The sequence below is a fragment of the Oxyura jamaicensis genome, chromosome 3, assembly GCF_011077185.1.
Source record: "Oxyura jamaicensis isolate SHBP4307 breed ruddy duck chromosome 3, BPBGC_Ojam_1.0, whole genome shotgun sequence".
Classification (NCBI taxonomy): Eukaryota; Metazoa; Chordata; class Aves; order Anseriformes; family Anatidae; genus Oxyura; species Oxyura jamaicensis.
The window spans coordinates 57,315,332-57,337,749 of record NC_048895.1 but is presented as its reverse complement, the minus strand read 5'-3'; the positions used below and the strand labels follow the sequence as shown (position 1 = coordinate 57,337,749).

Here is a 22,418-nt window from a genome sequence, read left to right as displayed (position 1 = left end):
AATTACTGTGAAAATACCAGGCAGCCTGAGGAAGTGAGTTTTGGTCTGCCTGAGTCTCAAGACGTGAGGCCAGGGAGGGGTGTCCTCCCCCTGTTCCAGCTGTGCCTGTGGGGACATCCTGCCTGGAGCTGCTCTTTGCTGTCCCCCTACCAGAGGCAGGCAGGGAGGAGCAGCAAATGAGGCTGTGAAAGCAACCTGGGCTCTTCCTGCCTGAAAGAGGCACTGGCAGACCAATGTGGGGAGGGAGCCTCTGCAAAAGAGAAGAGGGCCTTGATGCTCCCATGGTCTCCTCCATTGGCAAAACCAGACCCACGGGAGGACATCTGGGGAGGCTGAGTCTGGGGTGGGTACCAGCCTTCAGCTGATTTAATCACATGTTCTTGTTCTTGTTTAAATGTGCTCATTTACCATGTGAGGAGATGGAGCATCCAATATCCGAGCCGTTTGGAAACTAATGGCATCATCTGACACAACATCATGATGAATCAACTGTGCAGTAGCGGTGAGTTAGCTGGAGCAGACTGTGCTCTAACCTACTGCTCACAGTTTGTTTCAAAGGCTGTAAACACTGCTGAAAGCAGTCTTTCAGAGGCTGTTCTTTTACATCAAGCACTAACAATAGCATTAAAAACTTCTCTTGTGTTTCTCTACTACTGTGTCGCAGCTCTGACCTGAAGAACCAATACATTAGTAAAATATCATGCAGGGCTCATTTTGGCCTGAAGCTAGATAAAAGACAGGTTAGTGAGATAGTTACATATTCCTTTTCTTTCTGGTGTCGCTCCTCTGCTTCCTTCATCATTTCCTGAGACTGCTCCAACTTGGCATCCACCAATTTCTGTTGAAGTTCCCTGTGCTTGAATATTTTATCAAGGTGCTGTAAGAAAATAAATTCTGCTGAATGTGCGGGTTTAGTTATGTACACAGACCTTCATGCTCATGCATGTACAGCTATCTACCGGAACAAGACAAGACAAAAATAGTGCAAAACAGGAAGACTCCCAGCCCACTACAGTTACAAAAAAACTGTAGTGCTGATAAGAAAAAACTGTGCCAGAATTTGCATAGGAAGGGAAATGTGTTTACATGATCTATTTTGATTTGTAACAAAAAAAAAAAAGAGAGAGAGAAAGAAAAGCCTCAGCATCTTTGCCAGTTCTATGATCTAAATATAAAGTAAATATAAAGTCATCAGTATATTCCAATATGATTAAAGATCAAATAATTGGCCATCAATAACAAACATGCAAGGAATTGACTTTTTTGGAGCTGCTAAGTGGCCACTCGATCTAAGTCACTGTGTAGATAAATATGTAAGGACATGTTGCACCTGCAGTAGTTGGGAGCATAAGCACATCTCCTACTGCCCTCTCTGTAAACAGGTGCCCAGTACATCCCATTTGCTCTGTCCTCACATGCATAATGTGGGCTCGGAGGGCTTGGGTAAAAGTACATGAGTGGGGATGTGGAGGAGATCAGACCAGATGAATTGTTGGTCTCCCGTGGCCTGTAAAACTGCTGGCTCCATGGTGACCTTCAGGAGGTAAGCGTTGCTGATAGCCCTCCTAACTTGTGCTGCATTTAAATAAGACTAAATATTCTGAGCACATCCCTCTGCTTTACATTTTCCTTTTATAGAAACCACAGGACAGGAGTGTACATTCCCTTCGATCAACATAAGGCTTCATACAAGATGCAGCAGATTTAGAAATGAGTGTATTGTATCGGGCATTCCAGATTGTAAGGACAGGTTACTTATGTTTTATTCAGCATGATAATGTTGTCTGGTTGCACTGAGACTCACAATCAACACATTTAGAAACAATAAAAAGACCCGCTGTGATATTTGTTGGCATTTTCATAAAATCAAAACAAAAATAGTAGCTTGGGACTTTTCCAGAGTTTTTTTTTTTGTGTGTGTGTCAAAATTATGTGACCTACTCTAATATTTACATTTAATGCAATTTTCCATCCATGTGTTATCTGCTAGTTTTTATGGTAAATGTTGTTTCTGCAAAGAAGAACATATTCCAAAGCAAAGGACCCCTCTCTCTCTTTTGCTATTATTTTTCTGCTTCTGGGAAGAGTGGAAGCATTCACCCCAGGACTCTTCTCAGCAACCTGTGTCCTGGGGGATCAGAAGTGCATCTGGCATCACCAGTGGACAAGACTGTGCAAAAAGATGGTGTTCAGTGGGGGCTTTGGGGTTGAGTGGACTGGGGTTCAGCTTAGCAAGTACCCTGCTGCCGGGCATCTTGATCCCTCTCCCCACCCATCATAGGCAAAGATGCCGTGGGTGCTGCAGGCAGGATGCCGGTCTGGTGTTCTGCTGAAAGCGTTCTGCTTTCCCCTGGGAAGCTGGGTTTGCTGCCTGTCTCTGTGGGTGTTGCGCTCACCTCTTCCCGCAGCTCATACTGGTCAATGATGCTTTTCAGCTTCTCTGCCAGCTCTGTGTTCTCCTGGCAGAGCTTCATGTTCCTCTCGCTTTGCTGCTCGATCTGAGCCTGGATTTCACTCAGTGTGCCCTGGAAATGATTAGTAATTTCTTTCCTCTTCTCATCTTCCTCCCGTGCCCGCTGAATCGTTTCCTCCTGTTGTTAAATGGGAGAGAAGGCAGTAATGTAAGATGCATAATAAGCAGTTCCAAAAAGATACTGTTTCAGAGTAGCATAAAGCTGTTCTTTGAAGGGTTTATACATCTTTGCATTCCTCTTTGGAGATTTTCTTGCTTTCATGTGCTTCAGCATTAGGCATGATTCTAAATTTACAGAGCAAATTATACAGTGGTCTTGAAAAAATTACAGAATTAAGAATTTGCATTTATAAAGATGGATGTAGAACAGAGCTTCAGATCAAAGTGATCCTGGACAAGGGGGACGTGCATGTATGCCTTAATTCATGATACTGTAGCACAGCTTTTGCTTTGGAAGAGATTTTGTGGAAGTAGTCAAAAGCTCTTTTATCAAAATGCTTTTTGATTGAATTATGAATTCACCCTTTAAAATGCCACCATTTAACTAGAAACCCTCACATCGAATTTATGGAATTTGGGATTTCCATTTATTAAGAGGAATTCCTCATTTTCTGTAGAATCCCTCCCCATTCCTCACATTTCCTACCCTTGCTTTCTAACTGTCACTAATATTGGGATGAACTTAATAGGTGGTGGAATCAAGGAAAGCTTGTGGGCTGGTTCTTAGAGACTCAAAGCAGAGAATCAGAATTTGTCTCAGAGAAAGATTGATGGATTATGTTTTAACCAACTGTTGAAATTCTGTTTTGAATTTCTTTTTATATATAAAAGAGAATCTGGAATGAATCTAGATTCTTTGCTTTCAATGAAGAACTGTGGACAGGTTTTATTTCCTTTTACCCGTTTGCTTCCAGGGCAGTCTGCCCTTCTGGGGAATGTAATCCTCATATGCAGTGGCAAGTACAATATCTACTGTCGTTAGGAATCATGCCAGAACCATTTTAAGAAACCTCTCCACAGCATGCAAATGGCATACTCTAATAAGGTTTCAACTAGTGTAGTCATTTACATAAAAATCTCTGATAACGCTGCATATGAATATTTTCTGTAAATAGATCTGAATAAAGCCTTCACTGACTCTAATGAAGTATAATTTATATCATAAATGTGAGATAAAGCGTGTTGGTTCAGGTCCTACTCTTAAAGTAAGTTGAATACCAAGTGACCCTATTTCTACTTAACATGCAAATCACAGGACTGATCTTGAAAAACTCCTGTTCAAGGTAGAGGACGTTTGTCCTTTTGCTGCCAGGAAGCAATAAAGATGACAATGCTTTGGATGACAGGAGGAAAGCTGTTGGAGCTATGTGTAATAATATTACAGCATTGGACAGAAATCACTATAAAACCCTGTTGTGCTCTGAATTTTACAAAAGAACATGCGTGTGTGTTCACTAACAGTGTAAAATGAAGTGTGAGCCCAGAACTCTTAAAGGGAGGAAAGAATGACAAAGGGAATCAGGTAAATGGCTGGGGGAGGTTCCTGGTTCAATACCTGGGGTGGAGATTGGACACACAAAAAATAAGGAGCAGGATGAAAGAGAAATTCTCTATTTTTTATTTTATTTTATTTTATTTTAAATTGGTAAGAATGATTTTGAGTTATCCTGAAATATTTTGCTTGATGAGAATTTGAGTTGTGTTCTGTTTGTAGTTTCTTTTCATTTAACTCTTTCAAGGATGATTTTAGAACAAAAATGCTGTTCCAAAATAGGGAGTTTAAAATGCTACTTGGAAAGTATTAAAAAAAAAAACAGTTTTAGCATTCCCAAAATGAAACATTTAATTTTCTTTTGAAAGGGGATGTTTTTTAAAAAAAGAAAGTAGTCCTTCTTATTCTTGTTTGGAACTTTGCCAAATTTAACTTGAATTCCTTGATGGGTTTAGTCAAGTCAGAACTCCATTTTACCCTTAATATACTGTTTAAAAAAACTGCTCATGGTTCTTTCTTCTCCATTGCATAGGTGCAGCTCTGAGCAGGGAGAAGATTGACCAGGTACCTCCACTTCAAGTAGTCAAATACAAGAGAGAAAAAATGAACATGTTTGGAGTCCTATTCCTATGGTTTTAAAACTCCCTTCCTCTGAAATACTTTATTGTTTCAGTGGACCAAACAGTGTTATAACACAATGTCACTGCTGTGATTTAAAGCTCACTGGAGTAATAAATCCATCTGAATATAAAATAAAAAAAAAATGGTGTCTTGCACATAAGTCACACTGAATGGCTGTTACAAGGTGAAATGAGACATCCTGAGAGTAGCAATCATGCAAATATTTTAAAAAAGAAAAGTGTATGTGTTATGCAGAGGATCTTATTTTCTGCTCATCTTTTTTTCTGAGTAGAATAATTATACAGAGGACAGAGAGAATACAAAGTTTCATGGTTATAAATGCTGAGAACGAAGGTGGATTTGTTGCAGGGCAGCAAATTTCTCTTGACCTCTTCTCCTTTGGAGAACAAGCCTATGGGGGTTGGGGTGTGCCCCGGGAGCTACTCAGAGTCCCTGTGTCAAGGAACAAAAGCCCTCTGTACCTGATGCTGTGCCATACCACGGAGCTGCCGGCGATGCTGCTACTCCCATCTGATGCTAGACTGTTGCCTGGGCCCTAAGGTAATATGGGTTCGGCCTTAGGAGTTTGTCAGCAGTACTGATAATACCATGGGAAGCCTTTACTAGCTGTGAAAGCTGATGGCTGAGGTTGCACTGGAGCCAGGGAAGGGTCTGGATGCCCATGGAGCCCTGCTCTCCTCCCAGCTCCTCTTCACCCACCTCACAGTCTGACAGACCCCAAGTCATCAGCATCACACAGATTTTATTATCACAAGGCCACAGATGTTTCTTTAGACCTGGCCCCATAATGTGAGAAAATACTTTTTTTGGTTTTTAGTTTTTCCCAGTAGGTTCCTTAGTTCTTCCCATTTCAAGACACCACAGTGCAAATTAAAATCCTTGTAAAAGTAAGGTTGCCCCCTGACTGGAAGAGTGTTGGTTCCTGCCCTTCATCCTGTGTTATTGCTGCTACAGCTGCATTAGCTGCACAGAGTCCAGAACTCCTGCTCTGCCTGGCTGTAGGGAGCAGAGCTGAGAGCGTATGGGGTGGTGACTTCTCAGCATCACCACAGTGAATTCATAATGTGTGAACCACACTCCTGAACTCTCTGTTTTATTTCTTTTAACAGTTTTAAATTAAGCATTCAGTTTTAGTGAGGGGGAAAAAAAAAAAAAAAAAGCATTGTACATTCTTCTTAGATTTCTGGTTGTAGAAGACTAAAATCCAGCCACTAACTGTTATTTCTTTCCCTCTGCCCTTTCTTAATCTTTGTGCTCTGTATCTACCCTGCTGCAGCAGTGCTATCACTCTTGTGTGTTTTACTGCTAGCAAAGTAAAAATGCATTGAACAGAACCTTGTAAAATTAAGACAAGGGTATTTTGCACTTTGGGATTTAGCACTGGAACGTGAAATAATTTACAAATAAAAGGGTGATGTTATCTCTGGTCCTCATCTCTCTCTAGGGCAAATCAGGACAACTGTTAGTCTGCTGAAGCCATATCAGCAGAGATAATGTGAGTGCAGACTCCTCATTTTCAGTGAACTGCTCTTCCCACTCCCAGGCAGCTTGGTCTGAGCCTTAGGTCTGGAGTTTGGAGCCGAGCCCATATTCAAAACTGTTGACTGTTGTGACATTTGTATGAAAGTCACTGCTTAATGCCAGTAGCAGGAAGGACAAGGGACCTGAGATATGGGACTACAAGACACTAAGTAGCCACCAGACTGTCAGCTAGTTGGCAGAACACTAACACAAAGCAGAGAAATGAGGTTCTACTGCTCTTAGCAGAGCTATTCTCCATTGCAGTGGGAATATGTTGTTACTTCATGAACATTTATTTTGCTTTTCTTGGAGGGAGAATTAAACATCTGTTTTCTGCTGTGAGCTGTAACTGCGAGGAAATAATCTGAATAGCTGGACTGTAAGTAAGTGAAATTTTGAGGCCAGTATCTAATACTAACCAGAAATTCTCTGATCTGCACTGTGGATTTTCAGCGCAGCTCCGCATTGCATATTCATCACCACTTGGCTGCACCAATCTCCAATTAATGGGAATTCCACACACCAGATGAGTGAAGATGACATTTACATGACATGATGTGCATATAATGTACCACATGGCAAGTCAGAGGATATTCGCGATCTGGATAGGCCAGGCTTCTCCTTTGCTCTTAAAATGACACAATCTCCAACAATTTTTATTTTCCAGCCTTTGGAACATAATCAGAAAAGCTAATCCCAAATGTTAAAAAAATTATGAATCAGTTTCTCTGTCCTGCTAAAGCCAAAATAGAAATTACTTAAGCACGGGGCTTTAAAAATAACACACAATAGCTCTGTTTTGAGCCCTCTCAATACAGTCATAAGCAAAAGAAAATTACACTCATTTAAATAGAAGATGAGATTTTGGATATTCACAGATCTCCAGAAGCTAAGGCTTAAAGGCAAATATTCCAAGAATTGTGGTAAAATTGTTAGAGAGACAAAAACAGATAAATATATTGAATTTCTTTGTTTATCAATTTATTCTTAATCCTTTCTGCAAATGTATTTGTTATACTGTTTTTACTGTTTTTTTGTTTGTTTGTTTCTTTGTTTGTTTTTGTTTTGTTTTGTTTTTGTTTTTGTTTTTGTTTTTTGTTTTTTTGTTTTTAATGCCAAAGACACAGGAAACAGAGGAAAGCCAGAATTCAGTGTTTCTTAAAAGTTCTCTAGCTTCTTAGAAAGAAGCGCTCAAAATTTGAACACTTCTTCCTAAGCTGAAAAATCAGCTTAGGTACCTTTCCTGGCTCCACTGGCATAGGTACAAGGGAAAAAATCAGAACTGAATGAGAAATTGATTATTTTATTTAGGGGACCTAGTCACAAAGTAAAACAAACCAACAAGTGGGAAGATGTTGGAAAGAGACTTTCCAAAATGTAAAGATGAAATGAGTGATGAACTATTTATATCCAAAGAGAAAGGAAATTTTTTTTCTGCTAGCGGGATTAATAAGCATATGATAGCTGGGAGATAGTGCAAGTCATTCAACAAAACCCACTTCTGATACGCTTTCTGAATATAATTAATTTTTCTCTATACCTTTTTCCACTGACTTGGGCATATGATTTGATTGTTTTAGAAATCTCAGTTAAGTCTATACAAAGCACTGTACTCTTAAATCACTTTAAAATTGGTTTGTATTTCTGCTGAGAGATTTTGCCAAAGATGCTCTGGTAGATCAGTGTGGATTGATACTGAGACATAGCTTAATATACACCAGGTTTGGTACAAGTGATAGGCAAGAATTTATCTGACACTGACAGTTTTGAGATACTGTAACTGAGCACACAGAGATATGCTTCCTGTCTGTTAAAATACTTTACACCTACTCATGCATAGTTTGTGTTTAGACAAGGCTCTTTCCTCTCACAGATATATTCTTATCGACACACAGTAAAAGTTAAGGCTAGCCCCTGAATGCCTACTCCTGAGCTGGTGGAAATAAATGAAAAACTATTACAGTAAATAGAGGTTATATCAGGTGAGGTTCTTGCTGCTAAGAATTCATGTGTGTTGTTCTACATTTAACTATACCTCCATAAAGGGTTTTGAATAGAGCAAGCAGAGGCTTTTTGTATAACACTACTGTCACTAACATATTTTCAAAAATAAAAAGAAAGATCACAACAGAAATATATATCTTGAACCTAGTGTTTTTCAAGAACCATAATCAGATTATAAATTTCACATTTAAATGGCATGGTGCAGCAAGGAATAGGCAGATGTGGTATGTGGGTCTTAGCCTCTTGACACTCCTGAGAATTTCCTTTTCAAACTGGTGTTTGTAATCCAGACAACTTCCACAAACAGTGTCAGAATCCTTGCTGTTTTGAAGCCTGATGTCTTGAGGAAAATGTTCTGACTGACAGACATCACAGATCACTTGAAAATGCCCAGGTTCTCACATAATACAAAAACAGCTGCTGGCCTTCTGTGAGTCCTGTAACAGCAAATCTGGTGTTGTATAATTCTGGCCACACACCTGTATTCACATTTGCAGACTCAGAGATCTGAGAAGGTACATTCTGGGAGACCCAGCTGCTACAGCTTAAAAAAAACCCTTCCCCAGTTGCCTGCTCCACACTTGGCCCCTCCATGCCAGCAGGTTGAAGCTGAGCTGAGCTGGGGCAACACGGACACTTCTTGCAGCTAGGCCTGGTGCTGGGTGACTGACCCTGTTGGGAAGGAGAGGATGACATTCCACAGCAAATTTGGCATAATTGATCTGTTGGCACTATGTTTTTTTCCTGCGATGAACTTGAACTGCCTGGTAACATAAGAATGGCTTACAGCTAATGTAGGTGAACTCAGAATCACAAAATCAGACTGGTTGAGGTTTGGAAGGGACCTGTGGAGGTTACCTGGTCACATCCCCCTGCTGAAGCAGGACCACCTGGAGACAGCTGCCCAGGACCATGTCCTGGGCATCTTCCCTCTCTCTGCTGGGCACCTTGATAAGGCCAGCACTCACCTTGAGGTTTTTGTTGTGCCTCTGGAGCTCCCGGCACAGGCTCTCAAGTTTGCTGCGGGCAAGGATGGCTCGGCTGTGCTCACTCTGCAGCTGGTCCTTCTCCTTGGTGATCTGAGCCTGCCTCTTCTGCAGGTACTTGAGCTGCTTCTGCTCAGCACGATGTTCTTCAAGCTGGGCAGCGAATGGGGGTTAAAACAGAGGAAGAGGAAAGAAAATTAATTTATATGAAGGGCAGCTGTGAGATTTTAATTCCGTTTTAGTGTTAAGAACAAGAGCAGTTTGTAACTCTTAATGCAATGAGATTTCTCCAAATCATCAAGATAACTCAATAGGAGCTCGTTCTGTTTTGCAGCTTCATGAAAGAGAAGTCCCCAGATTTCCTAGATACCCAGAAAGCTGTTCAACACAAAACAAAGCAACAACAAAAGAGCAGAAAAGGTGCTGGACACCAAAGATAGAGTCTTTGTGAGGGCTTTGCTGCTGTTGGATGCAGAAGGCTTTTTGTGGTTTAATTTGTCAGGCAGCTAAACACAACACAGCTGTTCACTCACATTCCCCACAGTGGGATAGGGGAGAAAATTGAAAAGTGCACAAACTTGTGGGTTGAGATAGGAAAAATTTCTTGTGAACCCCAGCCTCCTATCTGGCAGAACAGCATGAGAAGCTGAAAAGTCCTTGACTTGTAAGTACTGCTCAGCAACAACTAAAAACATCGTTGTGTTATCAGCATTATTCTCATCCCAAATCCAAAACATGGCACCGTACCAGCTACTAGGAAGAAATTTAACTCTATCCCAGCTGAAACCAGGACAAGGCTCTTCAGGGAAGAGCTTTCCAGAACAACCTGTGGACACTTCCTCTTTGCCAGGTTTTTCTCACTCGCAGACACATGGGAGCATTTCCCATTTAACCCCCACCTCATAGGGGTGGGTTACAGTGAATCAAGCCTCCTTCCAGCTCTTTGGCTCCATGTAATTGCTGAGGAAATTATGGACAGGCCATGAAGTTCACTTAGGAACTGTTTCTGTGGATGCATAACTCCTGCGTTCCCCAAAGGGCTGGTGGGGAGAGTGACACTGGAGGTGGGATGAGAGGGAGCAACGGCCTTGCTAATGGACTGGTCATTTCTTCTGACACATGCCTATTATTGGAGATTTTTGGAGATTATTGGACATAATGTCTATTATTTGGATAAATTTGCTGCACTACAAATTAACACCGTAACAGAAATGTCAAAGAACCGTTTCACTTCTGAAGCTTCTAAAGATTTCTTTTTCCATTCCAACCCACAGCAGCCCTCCTCACTGTATTACAGGCATGAAGGCATTGTGAGACATTTCTAAAGTCCAGATGTTTTCCAGTTATTCACGAGCTGCAATATGCAAACTTTAATAATGATGGTTGTTATTAGGATATATTATGTAATAATATGGTATCAATGGTATTAATTATTAACCCCAGTATGACTGGGAAAGTTTGTGAGTGCAGAGGAGCAATGTGAAGCTCAAACAAGGCAGATGACAGAAATAATATGTTGCACTTTCTCTGCCCAAAGATCTGTTCTCTGCAGATGTTCTGTAATTTATGCTTACAGTACAGAGCTCTGTGTATTATCAATCAAATCACAGCGAGTCATACCACAAACCAATGCAATCACCAGCTTGCAGTATATTTACAGTTTACGCTCAACTTTCAGCATGTGTTTTGTGTATTTTTACCCCAGAAGATTAGAATAGGGGCCTCTACATCTAATCAAGCTGCACTAGTTGAAGTAATTTTTTTGGTATTGTAGGGAAAAAAAAATAATAAAATCTCTCTGTAATTAAGGCTGAGATTTGTTTTCTTTTATAAGCTTGATTTTGGCCCCTTCCCCTTTCGTTTTAAAAACACACACAAAATGTTCTTTTTGTTTCACATTCTGCATGTGCAGTCTGTGCTTAGCAGTTAATGCTTTGTCCAAATTCTAGATGATTCACTCAAGCTGTGCTTGAAGTAAGGGGCTTAGAATGAAACTGATCTTAATCATGATAAGAAAAGTCTTCCTAGCATTTTTTGCCTTTTTTTTTTTTTTTCCCATAAAAATAACTTGCTGTAGAAAATTATGTTTGAAAGTTCTCAGAAATATCTAGGATATGACATTACTTTTGCACTGAAGGATACTCACTAGTAAATAGGAGTGACACAAGAGCACCAGGGATGATAAAAAAAAATATATATGATGAAATATTAGCTAAAATTAACTTCAGATAGAGGGAATTCTGATTTCTGAAGGCTGACATAGTTAGATAAACTCTCAATTTAGGGGAAAAAAGTTTTGTCTTGATTCTGCTGCAGACTGACAATACTTATGTCTATGTATTAGTATATAGTTGCTGCATACAGAACTTGAGAGACACTCAGGGCTTCTGAAAATAGGAGAGAGTGAGGACTCTGCTCCAGAGATGGTGCTGAGTGGGCGCCTGCAGTGTGTGGTGCCAGTGCATGAGAAGGGGGTGTGCTGCAGCGGTGGTGGTGGTGGCTCGAGCATTGGTTCTTTAGACACAGGCACAGGTTGCCCAGAGAAGCTGTGGATGCCCCATCCCTGAAGGTGTTCAAGGCCAGGCTGGATGGGGCTTTGGGCAACCTGGTCTGGTGGGTGGTGTCCCTGCCCATGGCAGGTGGGTGGGAATTGGATAATCTTTAAGGTCCCTTCCAACCCAAGCCATTCAATGATTCTATGAATTCTGTAACAACTGTTTGTAGGCAAAAGCTAAAATAAAGCACAGTCTGCTCTACCAACCCAAACCATTCTGACTACATCAGTATCAGTAGATAAAACATTCTCTGGTTCAGCTTGTGCCCTGGTGACTAAACTGCCTTCCTCCCTGTCCCTGTGGGCATGGCTTTATTCACACAAGCACCCAAGCTATTCTCTGACGCTAGCCATTTTCTCTTGTACTCATTGCTATACACTTTGCCAGGGCATGTCCTAACAGTTAAATAGCATACAGCTGGGTGACTGTGGGGACATGCTGCTACTACATTGGGTCCCCATGTACGAGCAGCATCTTCAGCCAGAGCTACCAGCAGCACCACCTAATGCAGCTGAAGCCATTGCCAAGACCCAATTCATCCTGGCATAGCACTGCACCATCCCTGGAGCTGTGCTGCAGCAAGTGCTTCTGTCACCACATGGTTCACTGGACCACGGAGATGATCCATCTGGAAAAGAACTCAGCAAAAGCAAAGAGTGACCTTCAGTGTGTGATGGGAATGGGGAAGAGAGAGAGGACAGAGTGGCAGCTACTAGAGCTGACTGCTAACAACCTGTTAACCACACTACAGGTTCTCAGCTATGCTGTGTAAACAGTGTTTTTCTTATTTTTTCCTTTTTTTTTTTTTTGACAAGCTTTTAATTATATAAATTAAACAAATCATTTTAGTGATATTGCATAGAATGTTAAAACTGAATACATAGTATTTTTGTTTTAGCACTTTCCTTCTGCATGGATTATTGGCAATATGGGTCCTCTTTTATAAAGTGTTCCAGTAATCTTTGAATGCAGTGGAGAGTACATCGTAGAGAAAGTCCTATTTCAGTTAACCTGTTAGCATGAAGTCCCTTTAGGCAAGGGCTAAACTATGAACTGCCAGAGCCCAATTTATGAAGTCAGAGAATTTTAGATGAAAACAAAAAATAAGGAAAGCTGAACTTTATGTTATGATAAGACTTGAACACATCCATGCATAAAACTGATTACAAAGTCAATGGCCTGCTTGGCACATTTTTCAGTGCTCAACAAACTGTAAAATGCTGCAGCCATTTCATTTGTAAGATTTCCACTGCTTATGATCATAGAGCCCTTTAACTAATGAGAAGAAAATCCTTCATCTGAAAATAACCCATCTCCAGCGTGGAAAAGAAACAGAGAAGGGGAGTCAAGTAGCTGGCATCATTGCCCCCTGTAATATTACGGTGGCAGAGAATTTGACTGTTCATTTCACTTTTTTGGTTTCTCTGATGATTAACTTCAGTTCTCTATTTTCTATTCTCTAACATTTTATACTAAGCCTCATGCTGTTTGTTTTTTTTTTGTTGATCAAATCACTGATACGTATTGTAAAGCAACACCTGCATGCAGAAGTATGCAAGGCTCCTTGTAGAAGGGGAAGGTGGGAGCACCAGCCACTCTGAGCTGCTGCGGGCTGGCAAACCAGAGTCTGAAAGCAGGGCTTGTGCTCATCTGCAGCATGTGGGTTGGTTTGGTACTGTGAAACAGCTTCATATCTCTTTCTTAACCTTGCAAATGAACCTACCCTGTTTTTTTTTTAGCTATCTGGACATGTTAGCAGTGTGTGAGTGCCAGCTTGAAAGCTGTGCTGTAAGACTACTGCATCCCTACTGCCTGCTGAAGAAAAGCAGTTTTGCTGTGAAGTATGATGTATGTACAAGGAAAAGGAGGATTGTATTCTTTTCTAAAGATGGCAATAGAGAAAGGACGCCTTTTTTTTTTTTTTTTTTTTTTTTTTTTCTTTCCTGTGTTAAAATATCTAGGGTTTCAGAATTCATTGGCCTATTCCAATACCTGTTACATAAAGATCTGGTATTATATGAATTCCAGTGAATACTCTAGGGATGCATAAAATGAATATTTAGTCTAAAATAATCATGGATAATCTCTTAACAAAAACAGTTTCTACAACAGCAGAACCATACAGGCCTTGAAGAAGGGAGAGATGTGTAGAGGATTAGAATCAAAACATCTTCTCCCTGAAAAACTGAATTATACTTACAGTATTAAAATATATATATCAACTTATGAAAACTATATTAAGAATAATGGTGAATGAACAGATTTAAGAAAGAGTTTTTTTGTTTGTCTGTTTTTGTTTTTGTTATGGCTATAATCTCTCATTTGAGTGATGAACCTATGCCTTCAGTTAAGCTTCATTCTACCAGAACTGTTTACACAATTTTCCCTTTAAGTACAAATATTCTGTCTCATCAACTTTTTATTCCCTTCCAAACTTAACCCAAAGTCCAGCTTGTTTTCCTTACTTTTTTTTTTTTTTTTCTCCTCACTCACAATTGATTATTTAACCATGACAATTATTTCTGGATAAAATTAACAGGAAAGATGCTACTACAACGTTGAGCATGCTATATGGCATGTGTGTTTATACTTTCCTGTACAGACAGTTATGAGAAAACCAGTGCTGTACTAACCAGCTCAGCATACTTCTTAAATAACAGGTCCAGCTTCTCCTCTGGGGTACTCAGCTTATTCAAGCTTTGCATCAGCAGGGTAGCTTCCTTCCCTTAAAAAGAAGAAGATATTTGATGGTAGATGTGGTTTGTACCTGATGTGCTCACATGATTTTTTATTATTTTTTTAATACATGAATCTGTAAAAACTCAGGGTGTTTTGGAAGGAAATGAACTGTTTTTGCTGTGAATTTTGTTTGTTTGTTCCCCTGTACAAAAAAGCATGCTGGAATTTTCTTCCATTTCAGACCTCAATAATGTGCTGTCTTCTAGCAAAATCATTGGCAAGTAAAATGACTTTTTCCTGTGTAATCTGTTTCTCATTTCATATTTTAGTAACATGACTGGATCACGTATACGGTACACTTGACTGGAATAGGATGCAAAGGGCCTGGCCCCAAAGAAGATCTGTTTGCCGGAACAAACAGATAAAAGCTGGTGTACTCCTGTGCTGCTCAACCCATGGAAGATACAAGAAAGATTAAGTTAGGTACAGAGACTATGGTGCACATGGAAAAAAAAACAGATAGCAGTGGGTATTGCTAACCAGGTCTGGGCTATATGAGTGTGGTGTAAATTAGTTCCCTCACTTGGTGTAGAGAATATGGATACCAGAGACAATGCATTCACAGTCTAATAACATTGGCATACATAGCTAAATCACCGTGTAGCCACTTAGGTATTGTTTCTGTGTTGATACCATTGGTATTCATTTCAGCCCTGAGTGTGAGCTGGAGTTTGAACACCACTTGATCTTAGAATACAAAATGTCCCTGGCATCCCTTGGAGATGAGGATGGCTGTGGTGCAAAGGGCTTGCCCATGCTTTTCCAAAGGCACCTCTCTCCTGAAAAGGTGTGAGGAAAAATAACTTTCTGTCTTAGGCTGGACATGTTCTACTTCAAGTCTAGTGCAGTCCAGAGGTACTGCCTGTGGAGAAAATCCACAATTTCAGACTAAGTTCTCTCTACAGCTCTGGTATAAATATTCATGTAAGCTAAAAACAATCCTGGAGTGAAAACTGTTGCAAGTGGAGCTGGAGAACTGTGCTTTGATAGTGTTTCCACTCATCTTGGAGTGGTACCACAAACTGCACCAAAGCCAAGGTCATAGAAACAGGAACTTTATTTCACCTGGACATTCAAGGAACTTGGAAAATATAATAATAATAATAATAATAATAAACTCCTGTCCCGTGTTTAGTCCCTTTTCCGTAAGCACTTCCTGGAGTGGATTTTCTGTAGGATTAGTCTACTTTGGGGTTTGAGTTTTCAAGCATAAGAGAAGTATGAAGATTGGCAGAAGTTAAGTGTAGGAAGGTAAATAAGTTACACATTTGCCAGATTGGGATGTAGCTACATTGCTCTCTAGTGGCTGTCCAGCAGAAAGGACAGATTTTACAAACACTTCACGAGACTTCCTTCTAGGTCAGCTAAGAGGATCCTGCAGTGGCAAAGGGGCTCAGTGACTGTGCTTAGGGAGAACAAGCACGTTGGCTTAATGCCAATATCAATCTGTGAGAAGTCTGATGGAATAAAATAACCTGAGTGTGAAAGTGAATTTGTTCTGCAGATTCCCTCTTGACCACCCTTGTGGTAGCACTATTAGCAGAGATATGAGCAGTGAGAAGTCATATCTGAGGAAGCAGGGGAAGAAATAAATACACAAGGGCATAAACAAGAGATCAGATTTATCTTTCTTTAAGAAGCACCAGGGTGGTTTCATTTCTGTTTGCAGAAGGGCTATGTAAGTATATAAGCACTTGCCTAGACCTTTCAGGATTTTCTTCTCCAGTTTTTGCTCCTTGATGGTACTGGGCTCCTTTGCTCTTGAAGCATCTCCAGGAGCTGGCTTTTCTTTCTCACTTTCCTCATTTGCATCCTCATACTCTGCATCCTCCAGGCTGCCTGGTTCTCCCTTCTCAGGCTTGTCAGTTCCTGTCGTAGTGCTTTCCTTCTCCATCAGACTTGCTGCAGATCCATAGGTATTAATGATGTCCTCCAGCTGCCGGCTCAACTCCTCTGAGATATCACACATGGCCACCTCGGGACAGGTGCTTGGCTGGTCCGTGGGGGCCTGGGGCTGTGAGCTGGGGACAGGTTTCTCCTTGCTTTGCCCTTGGACATCCAGTCTGGATGAGGTGGGAGCCTGTGGCTGCTGCTCGGGGGACTGATCATTCTCCATGCTTGGTGCAATACCTAACGAAAAGCAAACACAGAGTTAATTTAAAAGCAGAGGAATTAGTCTTCTTGCTGATCACAAAGCTCAGCCAGGACATGAGTGATTTGGTGTGGAATTTGGGGAGGCAGATCATCCTCTGGCTCTGGCTCGAAGAATACATCACACTGAAATGAACCATCAAGGTGATTTACCTACAGGGAGAAAAGCAAATTTTACACCTGCCAAGAACAGAAGCCCACCCAAAACTAATACTGAAAAATCAAAACCTCTTGTTCTTGTTGCCAGTGATAAAGCACAAAATGGCACCAGAGCCATTCATACTACTTCCCTCCCTGAACATACTGTTTGCCACTTCTTTTTTTTTTTTTTTTTTTTTTTAGATTTTTATTTTTTATTTTATTTTTTTTTACCTGCTAGGCTGGCTGCCTACCCACATAGACAGCTTCACTTCATATTTGCATCAGTTTCATTTCCTGTTTCTCACCCATCAGCACATCTTAAGACAATGATCAGGAAAAAAGGAAGAGTTTAAATGAAACTAGAGAACTGAAAATTGTGCTGTACTCTTGGAGGGCCCAGCATGGTGCTTGATCTGAGTGGCCTGGCCTAGCACTGCCAAAGTAACAGCAATGAACAGTTCATAATAAGATAAACAACTATAAACCACCTTTCTTTTGTACTTGTGGTGTGCTGCTGACAGCTTGTTTGATAAGGTACAAAATATGAACTATATAACAGGACTGTAAAAACAACCAGGTGTAACATGGGTTGATAATCTACAGTGGTTTCTGGTGTGAATTTCACCTAATTACCTCCAAATTTGCAATGGGAACTTTATATTTTCCCATCCCTTTGAACGCTGCAACTAGTCCTCACTTCTGCTCAACTAAAGACTGGGCTACTTACTGCCATGAGCCCTTTCCTCTTTCTTTTTCAGCCTGATTTTTTTCCTCCTTGTAATGATATGATACACAGTAGTGTCAGTCCAGTGGGTAGTAGGAGTCAGGTAGTGTCAGTCCCTGGTAGGGACTAAGGAGAGGAACATTGCTTTGATTATTCTGTTGCAGTGTCTAGGGTGCTCACTTTCTTGTTTTTGAAAATATAAGTTGTTTAGAAAACATGGAACTGACTGAGAAGCATTTTGTTCCCTCTACAGTTGGCTGTAACGTGTATTTTCTATGGTGTCTGAATTTCTGCAGCTTTCAGAATGATAAACAAATTTGGCCAAAGGCAGTATATCATGAGAGAGTTGTAATTTATTGTAATATATGACATGGCATTTGTTATTAAACTCTCCCCAGTCAAAGTGATGCTTGGTACTGCAGTGATGACTGTTACTAAGGCAATATTTTTCAAGATTCAGTTGGTGAGCTACTTGATCAGGATAATGGATGTGATATCCAAATATTATGTTTCATCATCTCTAAAGCAACTAATTGTGGGACTATATTTGAAAGCTTTGATGTGTGTATATTTGAAGCTTTGTGGGGGGCTCTGGATGTGCCTGGAAGCCAGTATATAAAGAAGCATGACCTGACACAGGTAAAACACACCAGCAGCAATGGCTTGGGAAGGCAGATAGCCCTTATCTCATGGATCCTGTCAGGCAGACACATCTGATACCTTCCTTCCTACTTCTGCCATGGTCGTTGTACTACCACAGAGTGATTGTAAAATCGTATCAGTCTGATTTGATATCCTATTGACTTTAATTTACACTGAAAGATTAGACCCCACATGTGCAATTTAGGTAAGTAATTCCAGTTAGCAAGAATGTTAGACTAGTTTGTGATCTTGTTTTTACTGGAGTTAATTGACTGTCAATTAATTCCAGTTCAGTAACATTATTGTAAATGCTAAGCTAGAAGTTCCACAAAATATGTGTTTGTTTCTGACATGTTTACACTAACATTTACAATCTGTTTTCATTAATTTGAGCTAATTGGCAATTGGCAATCAAGCAGCTAGAAAAACTAGGATCATCAGCTCTTTATTAGACAGAAAAAAGTTTCATGAAATATATTCCCAATTTAAACTAAGTAGTTTTGTAACACGTTCATCATGGAAGGAGAATTGGACCACTAAAGGATTCATTTCCAGATATGAATTTCTCTTATTCCTATCTCCCTCTCTTTGTAAGAAGGCACAGGTCGATGTTGCCATGGTCAGGGCCCTGTGCATCCCTGGGGTCTTCTTGGTGAAGTGAAGGAGGTTGGCTTTGTCCCAGGTCAGCTCTTCTTCACTAGGAGATCTTTCAAAGAAAGACAGAAGACAGGACCTGCCCCTACTTTCCCTTGGGAGCTGCTTTTCAGCTGTGGCCATACCACTGGCCCCCTACATTGCAGTCAGGTCCCAGTGACATCCATGCCCATTTTGAACCTCCACTGGCTCCAGCCCTGACCTGGACCCAGGACCAGGGCTTCCCAGCTGGCCCATGGACATGCCTTGTCACTGTGGATGTGCTGGTGGATTTGCAGGCTGTGTCTGCCCCAGACCACCCCAGAAAACCAATCCTGACCCTGACCTGCCACCCCACATCCTGGCTCCTTGCAGGTGAAGTCTCAGCTCCCATCAACCACGTCATCGTGCTGGCTCCAAGCCCCTCCAAGTCCTAACTCATGAAGCAGTGCAGTCTGGCTTAAGTTTTCCTCCTAAGAGAACTACTAAGTCTGCCTACAAACACAGTAGGCTCTAAATCAACAACAGAGATCAAGTTATAAACGGTGTTTCTCAGTAATAAATGAAACGTGGGTGAGTTGAAGAGAAGCTGGATGTTTAGAACCAAGGACACAAGTTATTTAAAGGTTGGCCTCACAGGAAATCTTTCCTAATATAATCTATATCATTCCTGACTAGAAGGGGATTCATTATAATCTGTCTTTGAAGCCAAGGCAATTTACAATTGCTGAGGTTTAGGCCACCAGCTTGGAATTTTAAGCAGCCAGAAACCACAGAAATATGACGAACCACAATGACGAACCTTTAATTCAACAGTTCCCACCTGCTGGATCATACTGGAGATCATGTTTACACAAAGAAGTAAATATTTTAATGTTTTTGTCCATTCTCCTTTCGGGTAGATCAGAGATCTGATAACTACTTTCAGCACAGAGACAATGTCTGTTAAGACTTCTGCACCTTGTTTTGTGTAATGGCTTCCATAGTGTCAGAGTTTATATTTAGGAAGACAGGGCAGCTTTCATCTGCTGAGAACAGCCTTTGGTGCGGGGAAACTTTACTGCAGTTGGCCCCAGTCCTCCTCTTGTTCCAGCCTGCTTAACCTTGATATACATCAGGAATACTTTCTTATCAGACCATTGAAAAATTACGGTGTCATTCTCACAAGTGCTTACATTAAATGCTGTCTCAGACACAGTAATGCCTAAAAATTAGGTGACTGAGCCAGCAGAGAAATTCCTTGGCTCCTTGGCTTCAAACAGACTGACGGAAGGGAAACACAGCCCAATTTAAACTACCCTCTTCTTGACTTTTGTGACTCCTACCACCATCACTGTTGTCTCTACAAACCTTAATTTCTGACTGGGCCTTAAGCTATTTTATGGTGCGGGGGAGGACTGACCAGTCATTTGACTGAGTCTGAGTACTGGGTCTTGTTTACTCTTTTTCTCCTGTGTTCCCAAATCCTGGATCCATTCCATGACCCTGAGATCCATATCTTTCTAAGCCATGATTTTGATACCAGTAACCTGTAGTTTCTACCTACAGATACTTATTTTAATGGGAAAGTACAGTTAATACAACCATACAATATGTTTTCCCTACATCAGCCTTGGAGTTTTTAGCCTGAGATAGCCGTAATGAATTTCAAGCCCAGACCTCCTCAGGACGCTGCTTCTGTCTTGAGTGGGAGGTGAGAGATGCCAATCCCAAGGCCAATGCCTTTCTGTAGGAGCACTCCTGGCCTGCACTGAGACTGGTGCCCAGTGCAGCAGCAGTCAGCAGGTTGGCCACGAAGACACACAAACAGGGTAAGCATGCAACATAGCCAGAAGCAACAGAAAAAAAGTGTGCATATTCAGCCCGGTATCATGTTGAGGTTCCTTGCATCTGACCATATCCATTAACATTTTACATTTATAGCACAGTTTGTGTTCACCATGCTTTGATATCAGTCTGTGCTTCAACATCAGTCCATGCTTCCAAGGCAAAAGGCCAGTCAGCAAGAGCCCACGCATGACTTAGCAGAGACACAGTAGCCATGCAGCTGCTGCTGCTGGACAAACAACCCCTGCTGCTGGACTAACAGCTCCCAGGCAGCCCTCCACGCCAGCCCACCTTGCACTGCTGGGGTGGGTTCTGCCACCGTGATGGGAGGCACTGCCCCAGCACAAACAGAGCACAAAATACACGTCCTGAGCTTGGGCTTGTATGCTGTTGCAAAGGTTTGTTTATTGCTTTTAAACAGAGTGTTTCTCTTTCCTTCTCTTGGGAATTTTTTATCCTTCCCTTCTTGCAGCCCTAACTTCTAGAGGGTTTACTATATTGCCTATATTTAGCTCTTGCCTCCCCATGTATCCAGCAGAAAGACACATGGCACCTGCTCTGCAGCCAGAAGTTATTTTAAGCACTTCTAAAATGGGCAATGGTATTTAGCACTTTATGCTCAAAATTCACATACTCTCACACATAAATTCCCTAAAACAAAGTGTTCCATATAATTACACCAGACAGCATATGCTGATAAAGCCTAAAGCTTTACCTCGGTATAACACTAGGCTGAGCTACAGTAACATCTCAAAACAACAAGTATTAAACCCTGGTATGGCCTTCACTGGTGTAGCTCCAATTACCCTCCAGAAATACAGAAGTGCCTTGTTATAACCTAGACGCTGTCATATATATTACTTCTGAAAGCTGTGACAAAATCAGCTTTATCAGCTACATGCTACACTTGGATATCTTTATGATTTATGTACAGTTTTCTAGTACAAAACCACACAAAACTTTGGCAGCTTGGTGGCACATTTTCTTACAGGCATGGAAAGAGCCCAGATCCGGAGACTTTCTGATGCCACCTGTCTCACATCTCATGTGGCAACTGAGTCTTGATCACTTAGCGTTATATCAGACCAGCCCTTATTCTCACTCAAAAGCAAGCTCTACCAAAGTTGACTTACTTACTTTTTTTTTTTTTTCTTTCTTTCTTTTCCTTTTTTTTTTTTTTTTGATCCCTCATTAGAGAAACATTTCACAAACATCCTCACACACTTGCCTATTTTCCTCACATGCCACACAGTGCCCAGGTTTTTAAAGCTATTCCAAGAAAATGTGGGCTGACTGTCTCGAAGGGAAGTACTTAAAGTACCTTGCGTCATGCCACCAAGCAGTGACAACAAGGAAGCTGTTTGTCAGACTTACCAGAGCAAAGAGAAGAGCCGAACGGAGAAAAAAGTCAGGCAGAAAGCTCAGACAAGGGCACGACAGCAACAGGACACTGGTCCTATAATCCTACCACCAAGAGAAGAGGGACAGGAAGACCAAGGAGGGAAGGACAGAATGACACAGCAGGAGCAACCGCTGCAGAGACTGAATGCACGCTCTGCAGGGGACTGGCTCTGATAGGCGAGCAGGGAGGCTGCCTGCTTGTTGGCAGCGTAACCCAGCTATGTTGGCTATTCCCTTCTCTGACAGAGATAGCATGAGAGACTCAAGCCCTTAGAAAGAGATAATGCAGGAAAGATTCAAATACAGCTGCTGTCCTTGAAAGCTAAGTCTCAGTCCTTCAAAGATTTGATGTGTTGTGCCTGCGAAATTTGTCCATATTGGCTGTGGACTGGTGAAACTCTGTTTAATTCTTCTATCTGCACCAAAAAGACAGGGCTGTCTTTCCGCTATGTGAGCTCACACCTGCGACTGCTCTTTGCAACCTGGG

At 41.3% G+C, this 22,418-nt stretch overlaps 1 protein-coding gene across 2 annotated transcripts in view; it reads right to left on the bottom strand.

Annotated features, from left to right (window-relative positions):
• TXLNB (taxilin beta) overlaps window positions 1–22,083 on the bottom strand; it is a 36,018-nt gene extending 13,935 nt beyond the window's left edge. The window contains exons 1-6 of one of the 2 annotated variants that reach the window (XM_035320109.1): window positions 21,905–22,083; window positions 16,111–16,542; window positions 14,307–14,398; window positions 9,101–9,271; window positions 2,397–2,591; window positions 758–877 (exon numbers count right to left, since the gene is read on the bottom strand). In XM_035320109.1, coding sequence (XP_035176000.1) covers window positions 758–877; window positions 2,397–2,591; window positions 9,101–9,271; window positions 14,307–14,398; window positions 16,111–16,528 — 996 coding nt within the window. In that variant the 5' untranslated portion in view covers window positions 16,529–16,542; window positions 21,905–22,083. Of the gene's footprint in view, window positions 1–757; window positions 878–2,396; window positions 2,592–9,100; window positions 9,272–14,306; window positions 14,399–16,110; window positions 16,543–21,904 lie in introns of those variants that run through there. The other variant, XM_035320110.1, reaches the window with a different exon arrangement.
• Window positions 22,084–22,418: the final 335 nt, after the last annotated feature.